We start from the raw sequence: 18,438 nt of genomic DNA, 5'->3' as shown, positions 1-18,438 counted from the left end.
GAGCGGCTACAGTCATCATGCTGGGATATTAAGGCAGAAGAGTCAACGGGGGTGATAGAAGAAGGTATAACAGCGGATGACTTGGGCGGCACACGCGACAAGGTTGACCAAGTGGAGGTCAAAGTGGGCACAGTCGGAGATCCCAAAATCTGATCACGGACCAAAGAATACTCATTTGGGAGCCCATACAATGCCATCAATATAAAGAAAGTTTGGCGTTGCTCCAGTTCTTGAGTAGGAGTGGAAGCGGGGGGCAAGAGTTCATTAAAGTCATGTAAAAGACCATGAACTTTGCCCAAGTACTCAGCCATGGATCCATCAATATGTTTAGGGACATGGTACTCAAGAGATTGTGGCAAACACCATAGAGGCATTGAGTATCATTGTTGTAAAGCACCCTAGCTTGCTCCCAAACCCCAGCATAGCTCTCATGAGCTCGAAATATCTGCTTCAAGGTAGGATGAATAGTCAACTTAAGAACATTATAAATCTGAGCATCAACTTTGGACTAGCAAGGGCGATCTTTTGTGTCTATAGAATAAGCTTTCTGAGTACGATAATCAAGATAATCATGTCCCTTTAGCCAAAGCTTGATATCAGAGGCCCAGGTATCATAGTTACTGCCATCTAACTTATCATAGTTAATGAAGATGGGAGGATTAGACTTAGTAGCAGTAGGAGTAGCCATGGGTCAACTGTAGGAGAGAGAAACAACCACAGGAGAGAGAAAAAGAAAAAGAAAACGTCCAAAAGAGGAAGAACTGGCGAGAACAAAACCTGAAACTTACAAGCAAAGACCAGATCAAGATAGAAGACACCGAGGCGAGTTCGGCGACAACGAGGGTTGCTGGAACGGCGGCCAAACGCGCCTCCACATGCGACTAATGGCGGCTGGCAGAGGAGAAATGCACTAGTGAAGAAACGGCGCCTGAGAGCGCATCTCTACTTAGATGGACGCGAGTTTGAGGGTGGTGGTACTGGTGGGATTCACAGCGGGAGGTGGCGGCAGCAGCAAAAAAAGGGGAAAAGGTGTCAAAAAAATAACACGACAACACAGGCAGACTGAAAACCAGAATGAGACACAGTTTTCAGAAAAAAAAAAAATTGACACCAATGGACAGTAGGTTCACTGGGAAGACACGGACTAGGGTTATCCTTCGTTAGACTCTAGATACCATGTTGAGATGAAGAAAAAATGAGAAACATATAATAGAATACATGTGTTTTGAATACAAAGCGGAAAATAATATATATATTTATTTACAAATATATATAGTGATAAGCCCAAGATTATATCTATCATATGATATACTAATAATATCAATCTAACAATTACAATAAACATTTTATTATATATATTGAATATTTGAAATTAGTTTTATATAAAATTATGAGAGATTGAATTTTATAATGATAAGTGTAGATGTATTTGACAAATTGTCGGTGATAAAATATAGATTTATATTATGTATGGATTAGTATTTATTTACATTCCTACTTGCAATGCATTTGTGTTGCCAGAAAAACAAATTAAGTAAAAAGAGTGAAAATAAATTAATTTAAATTAGGTTTTATCTATTATAAATTCATTTTAAGTTTTAGCTTGATCTTTTGAAAAGTTTGACCTATCCTAAAATAATAGAAGTCTATTTTACAGTAAGATCTTTTATTAACTATCAATATGCGATGAAATTCCTTTTATTATTGTAACACTTAAAATTTTGCTACAATTATGTCACGGTTCTTAGTATGTAAAATATTGCAGATAAATGCGATTAATGAAATTGCAATGTGGTTGAAGAGATTAAATGGGCTGCAATTTAAAATAGTAAATTGCAATATGATCTGCATGTGAACAAGACCGTAAAATTTCCATCAACAGCAAAAGGGCAAGCTTATAATATTACAATTACTAGTGCAATGATAACATAAATAGAAAATTTCTCCTCTCTTCTTACTTAATCAGATCTCAAAACCACTTAGAAAGAAATGAAGATGAATAAGAAAGTGATAGCAGCATGAAGATGGCTACATTCCAGGGAAGGGAGACGCCACAGCTCGTTGAAGTGACTGATTCTCTGAACGCATGAAGCCAAAGTTGAGCCTTGCAAAGGTAGCAGAATATGAAAACAAGAAGAGTATCAAAAGTATGGGAGATAGCAAAAGGAGTAACTGAAAGTAAGTGGCTGTGTGATGAGAGATCCACAACAAGCTCATGACAATGCCAAATATCACTACCAAATGAAGAGTCGGCGAAAGAGAAACAGTGGCCATGGTCTGGCTTGTGCATCCCTCTGCACTCTTCTTCTTGGGATAGAACCACCCCATTTTCCCCTTATTTCTTTCTCACTCAGTGATAAAAGCAGAACTAGACTGTATCATATGCACACTAGGATTTTATTCCCTAAGGCTTTATATATAAGAGTTGATCTGTTGCTTCGGATATTAGGTTGGCTTTGGCATATATTCTTTGAGTGTAACTTTCATCAGACCAATATTTTTTTGTTCTGTACTCAACACCAGCACTTGCAAGTGTAGGGTACCTGAGTATTTTTCTTAATGGAGAAGGGTGTAAATAACAAAATATCATAATCCACAAACTACAAGGCCAATAAAGGGCCTCATCAGCAAAGATCAAGCTTTCAATATAATCTTGTGAATATTAAACATTTTCCTTGCTATCACCTTGTATACAGTTGTTAACATTCTTCTTATCTATAATTTTGTGGGAGGGGTTCATCAAAACAATACTCTCAATTTAATGATTGTCTCACACTTATGTTTGAGGGGATACCTAATTAAAAAAATGGTATTGAAAAAATATCGGTGTCTGAAGCTTTTAATTTTAAAAAATTGAAAAGGAGTTTAATTAATAACATAATTTATGGTCACCTGTAAAAAATTTGTTATGCTTAATGTTGTTTGAAGAAAATTACGTATTAATTAATGAAATTCAGAAAACTAATATATCCTTTGATCAAATAACTAAATAAAGGATAAAAAATCACTATTATTACTCATAAGACATGTTACATAATTAGCAAAGCACATTATTAAAAAAAAGAAATTATTTTTTCAAAATAAATTGATGGAGTTTAACATTTTTCATAGAAAATAACCTATTTAAAACAAGTTTAAAAGTTAAAAAAAATCAAAATGAGAAAAAAAGTTACAAGCGAAACAAAAAATAAAGTTAGAGGAATAATGTATAAATCTTACCTTTTATTTTCTATTTATTACCTGCAAAATATATAGTGAAACAAACAAGCTTAACAAAGAAAAACAACTATTTACTAATCAGAATCTTTTTCAGTCGAACTTTTGATGATAAACATGCAGATACTAGTACAAACATGTTACTGGTACAAATGGACTGCTTTCCCACTAACCAAATAATTAAACATCTTCAGATTTAAGTATCAAGCCTTCAATCCTTTTCCTCCTTCACCATCAATTCCTCATTATTCAGTACTGCTACGATAGTGCACTCGATTTAAACTAAAACCTTCAAAATAGCGTCCTCCACTCTCGACTTCAATCGAAAATATTTGATGATTGCTGTTGCATCCTCAGTACAGTTCTTTGAGATAAATCTTTTTTATACTTCTATATTTTGTTAATCACAGCAACACATAAACAAATATATTTCGTCTCATAAAATCATGCCTTCCATTTATACTTAAAATTGTGCTCTTGATAGGGACACTTTATTATGTTAATTTTAAATCATAATCTCTTGTGTCTTTAATGTGTCAATTTTTGGTCTGGCTAACCTCAAACTTTATGCAAATGATACTAAATAACCTGAGCTTATACTCTTTGGTGAGACTCAAGTGCAATAGACTAAAAAAAAGTGTTGAAGAGAAATATTGAAAAAAATATTATATTACTAATTTTTCTGAGAGTCACAATGAGCACGGTCCTATGGGAAAATTTGGGGTTGAAGGTGAAGGGCAAGATAATCAAATCAATGCGACATGCAAAGTTGGCAAGTTAATATTTGAATAGTGAATCGTAAGATTCATTTACGATTCAAAGTCACAAAGAAAAGTAATTTCAAAAATATATAAATGATACATAATGCTCAATATAATAATTTTAAAATACAGCTAACCATAACTCTCAGTAAAATCATAACTCATAATTGAGTTATGCTATCATTTCATATAAACTAATGAATAAATAGGTCATAAATAACTCATAAGTGATAGTTCATCTTAAATGCACAATCACATTGTTGACATTGGACAATGATTAAATTTGACATGTAATCTATTGTCGAACAATAAAGTATTCTCAGGTCACATCCTTCACATTTTTCTTTGCCTTAGGAGCCAAATAAAAGTGACTGAATGGAAGCCTGTTTTAAAATAAAAGTAACGATTGGAATAGTCAAATAGAACACAATGATAAAATCTGTATGTTAGGATCGTGGACGAGAATATGGGTTCAAAGAGTCAGTTGGTCTATAAATAGTTAGAAGAAATAAGAAATGTATAGGCAAAGAAATTGACGTGGTAGAGAAAGAAGAGATTTTGTTAGCAGAGTAAGGAGAAGTCCGTCAGTGGGTTTGGTGTGTGAAAGAGGGGTATCTTTTCAGAATCCAGAAGTTGGTTATCCATGGGGAGCTAATTGAGAGCATTAGCTCTTTGTAGGAGCCCAGTTCTGTGACAGTAGTACTCATTCTACTGATTTTCCTTTTCATATCAAATAATACCAGTAATATTCTCTCAGTTTTCCTTGCTTGAATTGCTTTATGGAACTGTTGGTTTAACCGGTTTGCATCAGTGTAAAGCCTTGTTTTATAAGAATGAGAACAGAACAATGAAATAATCAGGTAAACTAAAGTGCAATCAGCAGTACTTATTCAGTTCCTTTTCATTCATCAGTTATCATTCGACTTCCCAATTTCTTTGATGAGAATAGATGGAATAGTTAAATAAATAATGAATTGCTGAATTGAGTGATTTGTATCAATGATAAGGAATTGCATTGATACTGGTTCATGCATGTATCACATGATTCATGGCCCCATGTGATATGTTACATGATACAAATCATTAGCTTATGGGGAGGGGATTTACAAACCTACACACTAGCGACACTGATCAACTTACAGATTTTCCAACTGCAATTTCAATTTTTTTACAAGAAATACAAACTTAACAGTCAAACCTACTAAACTTTTCTACTACGAGAAGTTTATGATTCAACCTGTTTAGAATAAATTCGTAGTCAGGAAGAGATAACATAGGTGAGTTTTTTTTTTTATATAAGAACAGAGCGACTTGTACCTCCAGAGTTGCAGCAGATGCACAATGAAAAACTTCATAGTTCATTGTGGCTTCAAGAGGCACAATAATCCTCTCTCATTCATTACCCTTCCTGCTCGCAACTACACTACTTGATGAGCTATCCTGAACACTACGTGATGAAGAGCACCTACCTAACGAACTCTCTTCTGTGCAACTGCTTTCCTTCCTAGACAACTTGCTGGATTTTCTTTGTCTGGATGATAAATCCTGCAAAACCCAACACACAAACACCACTTGAATCCAGTATCTCTTCTATCACAGCTATTGGTTTCAAGATTTCCTCAGAAAATGGGACTAACCAGATCTGCAGAAGACCCAGGAGTCTTCAACTCGAGGTCTGTAGTGACATCATTAGAATCATCATTTTTTTCAGCCTTGCTCTCACTGGATGATTTGCTTTTGGACTCCTGTTTACCTGCCACATGGGATCGACTACCTGGATGAATTGGTGGGGATACAAACTGGGTAGATTGCTGTTCAACAAGAGTATTGGGGGCTAAATAAGGAACAAAAGTTGAACAGGGGTTAGGGATGATTGCAGGATGTTGACTAGCAAAGAAGGGGTACGGCTGCATGGGAATTGGACCAGGAGGTACTGCCATTGGCACTGGATACGGATAAGATGGTGGAGCCATCATAACTGAATGATCCATTGCAGTCCATTGAAACATAGTCCTGAGCTGCTGCTGATACTGATTATTCAAGTTCTCGATATCTGATTTTAGAGATGCCTTCTCTTCTCTCAGATCATTTTTCTCCTGAGTCAACTAAAAATTAAATGAAGTAAAATTATTTCCTTTATTAATTTAACTCCTAAAATTATCAAGGTGATTCACTAAAGCATGAAGAGAAAGCATTACCTCACGAGATTCTTCATTTAGTGTAGCATATTCATCTTTGAGTTTACTAACTTGAGAAGTAAGGTCCTTCAGCAATTGAATTGTATCGCCTAAAATGGTTGCTTTGTCATTTTTGGGCCTATCAGGGTCTGCATTTCAGAATCACCACAGGCTCAGAGTGATTCAAGAAATTTTCTGTTTTATCAATTCATAGCATCAAATGACTAACACATGGATATATTGTAAAGTAGTAATAGGCATATGACTAACACATTGGTACAAAGTATCAGCATATGTAAACTAAGGTAACCTATGCTACACTACATGTTTAAAATAATGGAAACTCTAAGAACTGAAGTTATACAAATTTGAAAATCCAAAGCAAACTTTTTCCTTTTCTAGTTTAATGACAACTGCAGGCTGCAGCATTGGCGTCCATACTTGCCAGAGAGGCACTTCACTGTGTATATTGACCAGACAAGCCTATGCCAACTATTATAGCAAAGAGTTTCGACAATGGGTCAACAAAATTGGGCAGCCAAACTGCTTGGTTATCTATTTGACATCATCTACAAACCTGGTTCTGAAAATAGAGGAGCTGATGCACTCTCTAGAATGTATGAAGTAGAACTGTGTACTTTGATCTCTTATCCAATGTGGCTTGATGGAGGACAGTTAGTAGAATAATATGTAAGGATGAAACTTAATTGAAAATGATTTCAACTTCGATGGAACTTGGAAATTCTGAGCTGAGATCAATTCTACTGAGTAATTATATTACGATTACATTATATAGGAGTCTAATCCTAATATTTACATGAGTCTGGAGGGTATATTGACCAGAGAAGCCTATGCCAAATATTATATAGCAAAGAGTTAAAAAAAAAACAGAAAGAGTGGGTTAAGAAATTGTCCCATGGGCCCAAAGTTTGGAGGGTTTTTCTTAAGAGAAACCAAGAAGGAGTGGCAAAGGGTAGTGAGCTGGCAACGTGAGAAAGTGTTAGTTATTGGGGGGTGGAGAGGTGCGTGTCCATATAGGTGTTTTGTGAGTGGGGAGAGTGGTATCTTGGAGAATCAGTCAGTTAGTATGAATGGAGAGCAATTGCTCTCTGTAAGAGCTTGGCTTTGGGCAGCAATGGTTTTCCCTATTGAATCATTTCATTTCAATAATATACATACTATTTTATCTTCATCATCTATGTTTACTGTCTTAATGTTCTGCGCTTGGATTGACTTTGTATCAGTTCAGAAAATGTCTCATGGGCCCAAAATTTGGAAATTTAGAGCATTTGAAGAAATAGGGAGCAGAAGGGATTGGTGAGCAGGCAGTGAGAGAAAGGAATGGGATGACGTTAGTTACTGATTAGCGGGGGATACGTTTGTCAAATAGGAGAGAAGTGTGACGAGGGGGTATCTTTGTGAATCATTAAAATGTTTATGGATGGAGAGCATTAGCTCTCTGTAGAAGCCAAGCTCTGTGGCAGTATTCTATCCCACTGAATTTTTCTTAATTGGATAATACACGTTTTTTCACCCTTTATTCTTCTGTTGATTTCTGTCTTTGGTTCTGCCAGATCTGGATTCAGGTCAAACATTTAGGTTGTAGAGGGGTAAAATCATTCCCATAGATTTGGGGTTGCTGTTGTCACATGCCAGAGGAGACACTGCTTCAGCAGCCATATTTTTCTGCATTTTCTTATTGCAATCAGAGCTTCTTTATGAGAATTCCTCTAGCGGTTCTATAGTATGGAAATATTAGCAACTACGAATTACCAAGTTGAGAAAGTGATATTTTATTTACCTAAAATGTTACCCAGTTCTACAAACTGTTCATTGAGTCGATCCCTCCTTAACTTTTCTCGGTCAGCCTTTTGTGTCTTTCTCGCGGCTGCACAATCCATTTGTTCAACTTCAGGCCTTTGGCAGTAGATACATATGTTCCAAAAAGCAGAATAATTTAATCAAAAGTTAAATCATTGCTTTCAGCATTCGAGAACAAGAAAAACCAAAATTATCAAAATAATGGAAGTAATTTACTTCAAGAGTTAATCTTTGTTACATCAAAAGGCCATGACTTTAAAATTTTATTCGAACACATTTTAGATGAGGTATTTAATTTTGTAGAAATATAACCTACTTTCTAAGTAACTAAATCAGGTGGCACTTATAAGGTTAAAATCCCATAGAACCTTATTTAGAAACTCTTTAAAGCATTTATTTTTATGTTTGTGTTGTTCTTTTACTGCTTGAGGGGTAATAGGGTCATATGAAAATGTCAATATAGTGTCTGTTTTGAAACATGTTAGAAGGCCTGTAAACGGGGATCCAATGTAGAAGCTATAACTAGTAGTGTTGAAGTAAACGTGGATCCACCTGTATTAACTTGAAGTAAAATGTTCTTATAAAGAGATAAATCATTGAAGTTTGTATCAAGTACAATGACAAGCTCATTGATTTTTCTTGTCCGTAAACCAAGTGAATTTCCAACATAAATATCATAACACTAATCAGAATACCCTTATCATCAAAGCACACTCATTTGGGATAAATATAATTTTGGGGCTTCCGTTCTTGTGGGTATTGGATGCAAAGATTAATTTTTCCAAAGGGAGGGACGACCAAAATTAGAGGAGGGCACAATTTGGTTTGGTATGAAAAATCAATCTTAGCCACTATACTAAACTGGTTTGAACTGGTCCAAAACTAGTCTTCAACCTTTGAACCATTTTAAAACCAATTTAGAACCGGTTTTAACCTCTGAAGTGGCTTAGACTAATGTTTCTATCCAACCAGTCCAAAAATTTGTTAAAGAACAATGACAACTGGTTCTGTCTGTAACCAGTTCAATATTGCCTATGAAAATGATGGGCGTTTTTTCGGTTGTGCAATACTTTCAAAAAGATGCTTATTTTTATACCTGTGAGTATTGGTGAGGTCAAATTCAATTAGTAATATTGATAAAGCCATATTTTTTCTTTAATGAAAAACTGCTTAATATCTTTTCATTCCCTGAAGCACACAATCACAGACCAATATACACTATATGGCATATTATTTTATTCAAAGACAAAAATACCAATGAATTATTTGAAATTAAGAAAACATAAAGGAACCACAGAAACTTACATAACCAACTATTACAAGGAAAAATCTACAGACTGGGTGCAAACAATACTTGCAAAAATTCTGAATTGCAGATGACCTCTCCTTTATGATCAAGCAAGATCAATTATAGCTGCAAGAGAAGTTGATTGAGAGTATCATTATTTAACAATAAAACAACGGATGGCAACACACCAGTGTTATTTATCTCTTAGTGTATCCATTTAAGGAGGAAATCTGACAACAATAGGAATAGAATCAGAACAACTTTAGAGTACAAAAATGAAAAAGAGAAATAATAATAACAATAATCTATTTATTGGGAAAATCATTGTGTCAAGAGAATGAAGACCATTTAACTATTTAAGGCTTTGGTAATCTCCACCACCTGGTCAGGTTTATGAAGATCATCAGGCTGTGTTATTCTATTTCATTTTAACCTTTTTTCCTCTCCTTAGATGAAGCAAAATGGAAAGAAAAGTCTGTTCAACCCTATATCAGGTGAAATTCAAACCATCAAGTGTCATGATGCATGTATCAAACACACTTTAGGTAACACCTTCCAAGACTATGCATATATTAATTTGATATATCAGACCTAAAAGGCAGTTCTATGTGGCTCATGATGGCAGTCAAAGTTTTGAATAATGCCTGATTTTGAGGCAAACCATGCAGAGAGCAATCCATAATGTTCAAAACAAGTAAGGTCTAAGATACCTTAATATTTTAAATGACTGCATTTTATTATTCAATAACAACCACTGCAACAACCAAGACTTATCCCACTAGGTGAGGTCGGCTACATGGATCACACAACACCATTGAACTTGATTAAAAACTAAATTTTTAGAAATCTGGTTAATCAAAAGGTCTCTTTTAATAACTTCGTTTAAGATTCTTTTGTTTGGTAGCACAGTGCGTGGCATTACAAACCCAAACTGTTTAACCATAATTTTTCAGTGTTTTTCATCCTACAGCCCATTTTCATTGATCATATTCTGTGCTATTATAATTTGTCATATAAGTCAAAATCCATTTTGTTTTATCCCTCCACCTTAGAAGAGTAACAGAAGTTGAAAGAAAGCTCTTCCAAATATAACTTTATTTCACTTACATCAATGCTTAAACTAATCATGCAATATTATTTTCAAATAAAGCAAAATAAACCAGATCAAAATTGAAAATGTATTAGCTCAGTACTAGAACTCTAGGAGAACTAAAACAAAAATAGAGATAAATGTCTATACAAGCATCTACTCATGAAGATACTTCTTTTGACTTTTGCAAAGTCCAAGCAAAATATTGAAATGGCAAGATAAATAACAAATTAAAACTACAAGAACAAATAAATTACTATGACAAAAACTTACTTATGCCTAGCCTCTTTCTCATCCAACTAATTCTTCAACTTCTGAACATCATTTTATAACCTTGCAAGTTAGCAACCCAAAAAAATTAATTTTCCAAAAGTAACATATCAATGTTTAGATTCAAGATTATTGAAATCAAGTTAAATCAAATTCCTCATCTATTTGTTCTTTTGGGAGACTTGACTTGTTTTCATTCTGATCTTATACATACACTCTGCACATGTCAGTAAAAGATCCATACATAAATGCTTGGAGTTACATTACAAAATAGCTAGCTGAAGTTGAATAAAAAATTTTGTTAATCAAAACATACAGCTTCAGATATCTCCCACTGTATAGCCAATCAATTGCTCATTGTACATGTTTGGTTTGCATCACTTTACATAAAACAGCTTTTTATTAAAGTTTCAAAGAATATATACCTTTAATGATTTTATTTTTTGAAGTGTTGGGTTAGCATATGATTTTCTAGGAATGGACACATGAATGTTCACATGATGAAACTTGGATAAACAGCAGATAGCTATGTTAATGAATGATGTGTGTTATATTCAACTAATTCCATATGGTCAACCTTGTCCTTTCCTCCATAATATCTCAAGAGGGCAAAGGAGGACCAATGTTTGCATTTGTTTCAAATGACCAAACTGGATCTATGAGAAGGTAATATTTTTAATGATTTTTTTATTATTGTGCTAAAAGCCCCAAACAGCAGAGTGCAAATCAAACCCTAAGCAGTAAACGTTAAACATACATCTAACTTGTCCCACTTCAATTCCCACCAAGCTTAGCAAACCATTCAGTTTCAGCTCACTTACGAATTAAATTAAACAGTAGAGTACCCACATTACGTATCAACATCAGATGAAGCCGAACTATCTGCTCTAAGAGGATCTTAACTAATTACAATATAAAGGGTGGAGGGTGGACACATTATCTAGACACACGCTCAACACATGCAATAATTTATCTAAGGAGGGATTGAGGGAAGTTTCATATTTTCTTCTCCTATCCTTTTGGAAGTGAGTGGGGAGGCATACTTTATCCTCCCAATACTCTCCCTTTATCAAGACTACTTTCCATTTCCAAGTTAAGAACAATTGGATGGTAACATTGTGTAGAAACTATAGAATTTGAGTTAGTAACTAAAGTCCTATCATACACTGCGACACATGTTCTTCGGTAAAATAAGTGATAAAGATCAATTAGTGCACACTTCCCAATCACTTTCAAGTTCACCAACAATAACAAGCAGCAAGCCTTATCCCACAATGTGAGGTTGACTACATAAATCACTCGATGTTATGAACTTGGTCAAAAACCAAAGTTTTGAAATATTATTTATCACTGGATCTCTTTTCATAATTTCCTTTGAAGTTCTTCTGGGTCTCTCTTTGCCCTTTTTTTATTAGATTAAAAGTCATGCCATTTATTTTTCTCATTGTGCCTCCAGTGGCCTTTGCATGTAATCAAGTCACCTTAAACAATTTTTTGTCATCTTTTCCTCTATAGGTATTACTCTAATATTTCTATGTATACAATCATTTCTTATCCTATCCTTTTTTATGTGATCATTCATCCATCTTAACAGTCCCACTTTTGTCATTCTCACTTTTTTCTTGTGTTTTTTAAGGCTCAACATTCCCCCTCATATATGATAGTTGATCATATAACTATATGATGAAACTCCCTTTCAACTTGATAAATATTTTACAGTCAGAAATAACTCTCAATGTATTTTTCTATTTTATTCCAACCTATAATTTATAAATAACATCTTCATTAACTTTTTTATTATTCTGTAAAATTGATCTCAAGTACTTGAATTTGGAGACGTGGTATAACATCATCTCTTATTTTAACTTCTAACACATGATTTTCATCTTATTTTTTGTCAAAATTGTAATGCATAAACTTTGTTATACTTCTATTTAAGCAAAAACTTTTAGATTCTAGAGTCTCCCTTTAGAACTCAACTTTAAAGTTTATTTCTTTTTTTGATACCTCAACCAGGACTAATATTATCCATGAAGAGCATGCACTAAAGGATAACTTTTTGTATATCACTCATAAACATATCTAAGACTAGATTAAACAAGGCTTAAGGCAAAGTCTTAATGTAAACTATCTCGATAGGAAAATGCTTTTATACATCTTTAAGAAATCTCATACATGTAGTTACCTCTTCATACATGTCTTATATAGTTCGAATATATGTTACATGAATCCCTTTCCTTTTCAAAGTCTTCCATAACAGTTCTCTTGGAATACATTCATATGCCTTTTCTGAATCAATAAAAATTATATGTAAATCATTTTCGTCATAATAGTACTTTTCTATCAACATTTGTAAGAAACATATAACTTTTATTGTAGACCTTTGTGGCATAAAATAAATTGATTCTTTACAATCTCAATTTTTTCTCTTAGTTCATGCCTAATCACCTTTTTCTATAACTTCATAATAGTATGACTCATAAGTTTTATTGCTTTGTACTTCACACAATTATGATTGTCATTTTTGTTCTTGTATATAGGGACCAAAGAGCTCTTCCTCCATTAATTTGACATAATCTCATTGACCATCATTAAAAAGTTTATATAAATAATTTATCCACCTATTTTTAATGTCTTGATCTATAATAACCAAAACTTTTTCTTTTTTGTCTTTAATACATCTAACTTTGTCCAAATCTTTAGATTTTCTTTCGCTACTTTTGACAAGCTTATATATCTTTCTCTCAATCATTATTTGTCTCAAGATCTTTATAGAACTCTTCAAAGCCTTAGATCATATTTCATTCATTGCTTTTCTTGTCTCATTTTTTGTATTATGATACTTTGCCTAATTTTCAGCATTATTGCTTACATGCAAAGTTTTAAAAAGTATCCTCTCAGCTTTAACTCTCCTACACACTTTTATTCCACCGTCAAAATTCCTTATCTTTTAACTCAAAGCCTTGACATTTACTCAAAACTATCTTGGCAACTGTCCTAAGTCCCAACCTTCTTAGTCATCCCAAATGGGGTTAACGCTACCTTACGCTTGTCCCAAGTCCCAACCTTCTTAGTTATCCCAAATGGGGTTAACACTACCTTATGCTTCCTAAGTATCTTCTTTTGCCAATTGCTTCTTAAAATCAAATTGTTTATCACCTTTAAGTAGTCACTACTTGATTCTTAGATCTATAATTTGTCGAGTTCCTTTTTACCATCTTGAAACAAACATTAAGGACCACGACCCTACGTTGTGCAATAAGGCTCTCTCCTAGAATCACTTTGCAATCTTTGAAAATTCTTTTATCTAAACTCCTTACCAAAAAAAAAATTGATTTGCGACCTTGAGAAGACCCCACGCACACATAATGTTCGGAAGTATCTTAAGAATTTGGTTAACTCTAATTTAAACTCATTTAAAGAAGAGGCCTTCACAAACTTAATCATATCCCAAACAGCTTTCTTTCCAATATGTATTGCTTTCCAATGATAAGTTATTTGAACTAATAGCACACTAGACTTTCTCCTAAGAGATAGTTTCCTTCATTTTTTAAGTATCCACTATAAAGGCTACTTAATAACACACAGACACACACACACACAATGTAACAGTGAATTGGACCCCAATACATGAAATTTAAACATGCTATTATAAACAACTTGATGGGTTTTCCGTCAATTTTTATTTTCAATTCTCAATAAAATTCTCCTCTAATACATTGAATGGATGCATGCAGAGACTGCAATTACCATTGTTCAATAAAATCCGCAGTCTTTTATAAGGAAAGTCAAAACCCCGAAAGGTAGCATAGTAACAAGACCAAAATCCCACGGCAATTATGCGAAAAAAGATGGAAAATTGGAAGGAGACAACATCGTAGGATAAAAGAATAGGAATCAATTGTTGGAAGGGATTCATATAAATGTAAAAGATGAGTGCTTGGTGAGAGATTTTACCTCGTTCGTTATGTATCTATCACTTATCCTTATCTTCGATTTTTGCCTATTTCCTTTGGGAATCGTCTTCTTCTGTTTCAATGCCTTCTCAACTCTCAAGCAAACGAAGGCAAAGCCAAACCATACTTCGTTTGCCTTGTCATTTTTGTTTCTATAAAACGACGGGTTCATGATGTCGTTTCGTTACCCTTATTATCTCCTTTTTATTATTCTATTTTGTTAAAACTAATTTTAAGCATTTTAATTTTTTTAAAAATAATATTTATTATATTTTGTATTCTCAATAAATTATTTAAATTTAAATTTTAAGTTTTACACATTCTATAAAGGAAGAAACTTTAAAAACGGATAAAAATGAAATTTGAAATTGAAAAGAAGAGTAATAACACCAAATTTAAAAACAGAAAAAATATGCCACAAAATAGAAGAAACAACTAATAAAGTGATGAATCAAATAACTATTCATTCTATTTTAAATTAATTTTTTATATTTAATTTTAGTGTCAATTCAGTAAAATATATCTTATGCATTATACACCATAGATAAACATATTTATTAAAACATATACACCGTGAAAATGAAGAGAATGTATTGAACAAACAATATTAAAGTTTTGACTTCTAAAATATTTCAAATGTAGTATATAAGAAAATAAGAAAAAAAATGTAAAATATATTTAAAATATTTATTAACTCTACTCATTTTAATGAGTATATTCACCAAACAAGTCATGGTCACTCTAAGCTAAAAATATATTTAGAATAAGAATTTTAGAAAGAAATAAAATATATTTTTTAATTTTAAATTAAAATAACTATATATTACTTATAACAATAAATATATAAAATCATAATAAAAAACATTAAATTTATATTAATATATTAATTTATAAAAAAATTACTTTTATATTTTAAAAATATGTAAGTTATATTTTTAATTTTAACAAATTAAATAACTTAATATTTAATTATTTAAATTTATTTTTTCATTCTATTATATAATATTTTACATTGTTTTCAATTGACTAATAAGTCACGAAAGATTTAGGTATATCTTACGTGCTGTTTTAAATTTTTTAATATTAAATTATAAATTAAAATATATATTTAAATTAAAATATTTTGTTTTAATTATAATATAGATGTGTAATGTCATATTATTAAAATAATATATATAATTACATTATTTTGTATCTTAAAAAATATAATTTTATTTTTAAGAAAATAACATTAATTTTAAAATAAATTATTCTAAAATATTATAAATTATAAATTAATAAATTAATTTCACAAAATTTTATAAAAAATTACATGACTTTGAGTTTTCTATTGCACTTTAGAATACATAAAAACAATAATAAGATTTATCAAGTTAAAATAATTTTTAAAATAAAATTTTATCTTTTCTAATATATTAAATATATTTTAATAAATAAATTCTCTCCATTTTAAAAATAAGATGATAAGAATTATTGTTTAGTAATTAATAAATGTTTTTTAAAATTATAATTAATTTAAAGTAACTATTATTTAAAGTAAAGTTCTAACACGTAAACGACTCTTTAGCTAGCTTTGATTTTAAGAATCTTTTTTTTCTTACAAATTTTTTTAGAATTTTCTATTTTGCTGGAACAAATGAGATGGTCAATTTTTTCATTTGGATTGGTAAAAGAAATTAACAACATTTAAATGAGTAACATTCATATAATCATAATCGGAATCATAGATATCTTCATAAACAAAATTTGTTTAATTTTTTTTTTATTTTTAAGTAATTTTTTATAAAGATCTATGAAATGCTTTAGTTTACCAACAATATATGACCGGTAACTAATAACCTTTACTTTCACAATGATAATATATGTCTTTTAGGACTACTTTGGGTACCTTTACTCTTTTTAATTTTTTCACTATTTTTTTATTTTTGGTGAAAAATAGATATTTCTTATTATAACTATATCTATAGCTATTATCATGACCATGATTATTGATATGTTCATGACTTTAAGTTTGTTCATAATTACAACAGTATCAAGTTGTTATATTCACTCTTAGAAATGAAACAACGTTAATTGGACAAAATTCATGATTTTCATTAAAAAATTATTATTTTATTCTCTCACAAAGAAACATGAAATTAATTTAGAATATTTTTTGAAACTTTTTTTAAGATATTGCTATTGAAGGAGCACGTTAATTAGATTTATAAAAAGTAACCTTTTACGTGTAAATGCATTCAATTGTAACGAGTTTTTAGTAAAATAATTTTTTATTGTGATCGTATTTTTCTTTTAAAAATACAATTAGATTTTTTATAATGAGATATTTATTTTTCAATCCTTCGTGCAAGAAACAAACAAATATCATATCTTTAGTCTTATCTTAATTAGATATTTTATTTTCTTGTTTGATAGTATTTTGAAATTTTTTTTACATCTAATACATGAATAACTTTTTCCTATAATATTAATGGTGACAAATTCGAGTTTGTAAAATTTGATATATTTAATATTATCATAAAAATATAAAAATAAATTAGATATCATCTTAATATTATAATATCAAAAGTAAAAGAAAAAGTAGATATAAAAAAAATATATATTCAATTGATAAATAAAATAATAAAAAATTTTAATCAATGGTTAAAAAAAAGTAAAATATTATAAATCTTAAATTACTAATAAAATTTTCTATGGACACAATCACACAAATTTATAAATACAGTAATTTAATTAAAATAAATAAGTAAGAAATATTTTTATAAAAAATAAAAAAAAGAATATTAATTCCTTTTTTTGAGAATGTTCGTTTCTTGTAAAAATGTGTGTTTAAGTCCAATATTATGATATAGAATTAACGTAAAACTGTAATGAATAAATAAAAAAATAGAGAACAATATTAAAGAGAAAGCAAGAATTTTAATTCTATTTTACAATATTTTATTCATTAATATATTGAAAAGGAAAGACCATGATTTATCTTATATGTTGGATTCATTCCCTCTTTAATTTGATAGTTTACAAAGTTTTTGTTTGTTGATCTATTTTAGCATGCTGGTTTTGAATTCTAATTTTGAGTTTTTATAAATATATTAAAATATTTTAATAATTTCTACTATATCTTATAAACTGAGAGAGCATACAATGTCATGTAAAATAAATGTCACTATTAATTTGATAAAAAATAGAATTAGTAGTTTGTTTGGAAAAAAATATAAATACTTTTTAATTTTTAAAATATTAAAGAAATTATAATTATCTATTTAAAGAAAGTATATAATACCTTCTCAAATTTACGAGTAGATAACAAGTACCATATATTTTATGTTCTTTTAATGTAAAAAAATTTAAAAATTAATAATATTAATTTCATCATTTGAAATTTTATTAATTGAAAATAAATAAATTTTAACATGCAATCTAATCAAACATAAAGAATTAGGAATGTATTTAATTATTTATTCTTATTTTTCTAAGACATTATTTTATTTTGTCTATTTAATTTAAAAAAAAATTACTACATTATGAATTTCAATATCGTGTATTTAGATTATATGGGATATTACAAATTATAATTAATTAGATTGTTATTCTAATTCTTAATTATAATCATAGCATAATTTGATTGGATTTTTTTGGTCATGATTTGACTTTTAGATTATTGATCAAATTAATCTTACTGAAGAGATATTTAGATTTTAATTTTAATAATAATAAAATCGTTAATATATATATATATGAGAATCTTAATTTATTGATATGATGAGTATAAATTTTAATTGATTTAATAATAAAAAAAGATTAACAAAGATATTTGATTTAATAATAATTATAAGAGAAACTGAGATATACAAGATTT

At 30.6% G+C, this 18,438-nt stretch overlaps 1 protein-coding gene across 4 annotated transcripts; it reads right to left on the bottom strand.

Moving 5' to 3' along the window:
* Positions 1–4,840: 4,840 nt before the first annotated feature.
* Positions 4,841–14,690, bottom strand: LOC113865011 (transcription factor bHLH121-like). Of its 4 annotated transcripts, none has more exons than XM_027499312.1 (7): positions 14,581–14,690; positions 10,627–10,686; positions 9,281–9,389; positions 7,956–8,071; positions 6,176–6,303; positions 5,615–6,082; positions 4,841–5,522 (listed from the first exon to the last, which is right to left on the bottom strand). In XM_027499312.1, coding segments are annotated over exons 3-7 (867 nt in total). In that variant the 5' UTR covers positions 9,283–9,389; positions 10,627–10,686; positions 14,581–14,690; the 3' UTR covers positions 4,841–5,369. The 4 variants fall into 4 exon arrangements, 3 of the variants coding, with proteins under 3 accessions (XP_027355113.1, XP_027355112.1, XP_027355114.1); XR_003504946.1 differs by having other exon boundaries at positions 4,919–5,214; positions 5,295–6,082; positions 14,581–14,632; XM_027499311.1 differs by lacking the exon at positions 10,627–10,686 and having other exon boundaries at positions 5,053–5,522; positions 9,281–9,493; positions 14,581–14,628.
* Positions 14,691–18,438: the final 3,748 nt, after the last annotated feature.

Source organism: Abrus precatorius, unplaced genomic scaffold (assembly GCF_003935025.1).
Source record: "Abrus precatorius isolate BTA unplaced genomic scaffold, Abrus_2018 Scaffold4, whole genome shotgun sequence".
In the NCBI taxonomy this organism is placed as follows: domain Eukaryota; kingdom Viridiplantae; phylum Streptophyta; class Magnoliopsida; order Fabales; family Fabaceae; genus Abrus; species Abrus precatorius.
The sequence above is the reverse complement of the archived record's forward strand: the minus strand, read 5'-3'. Positions and strand labels throughout refer to the sequence as shown.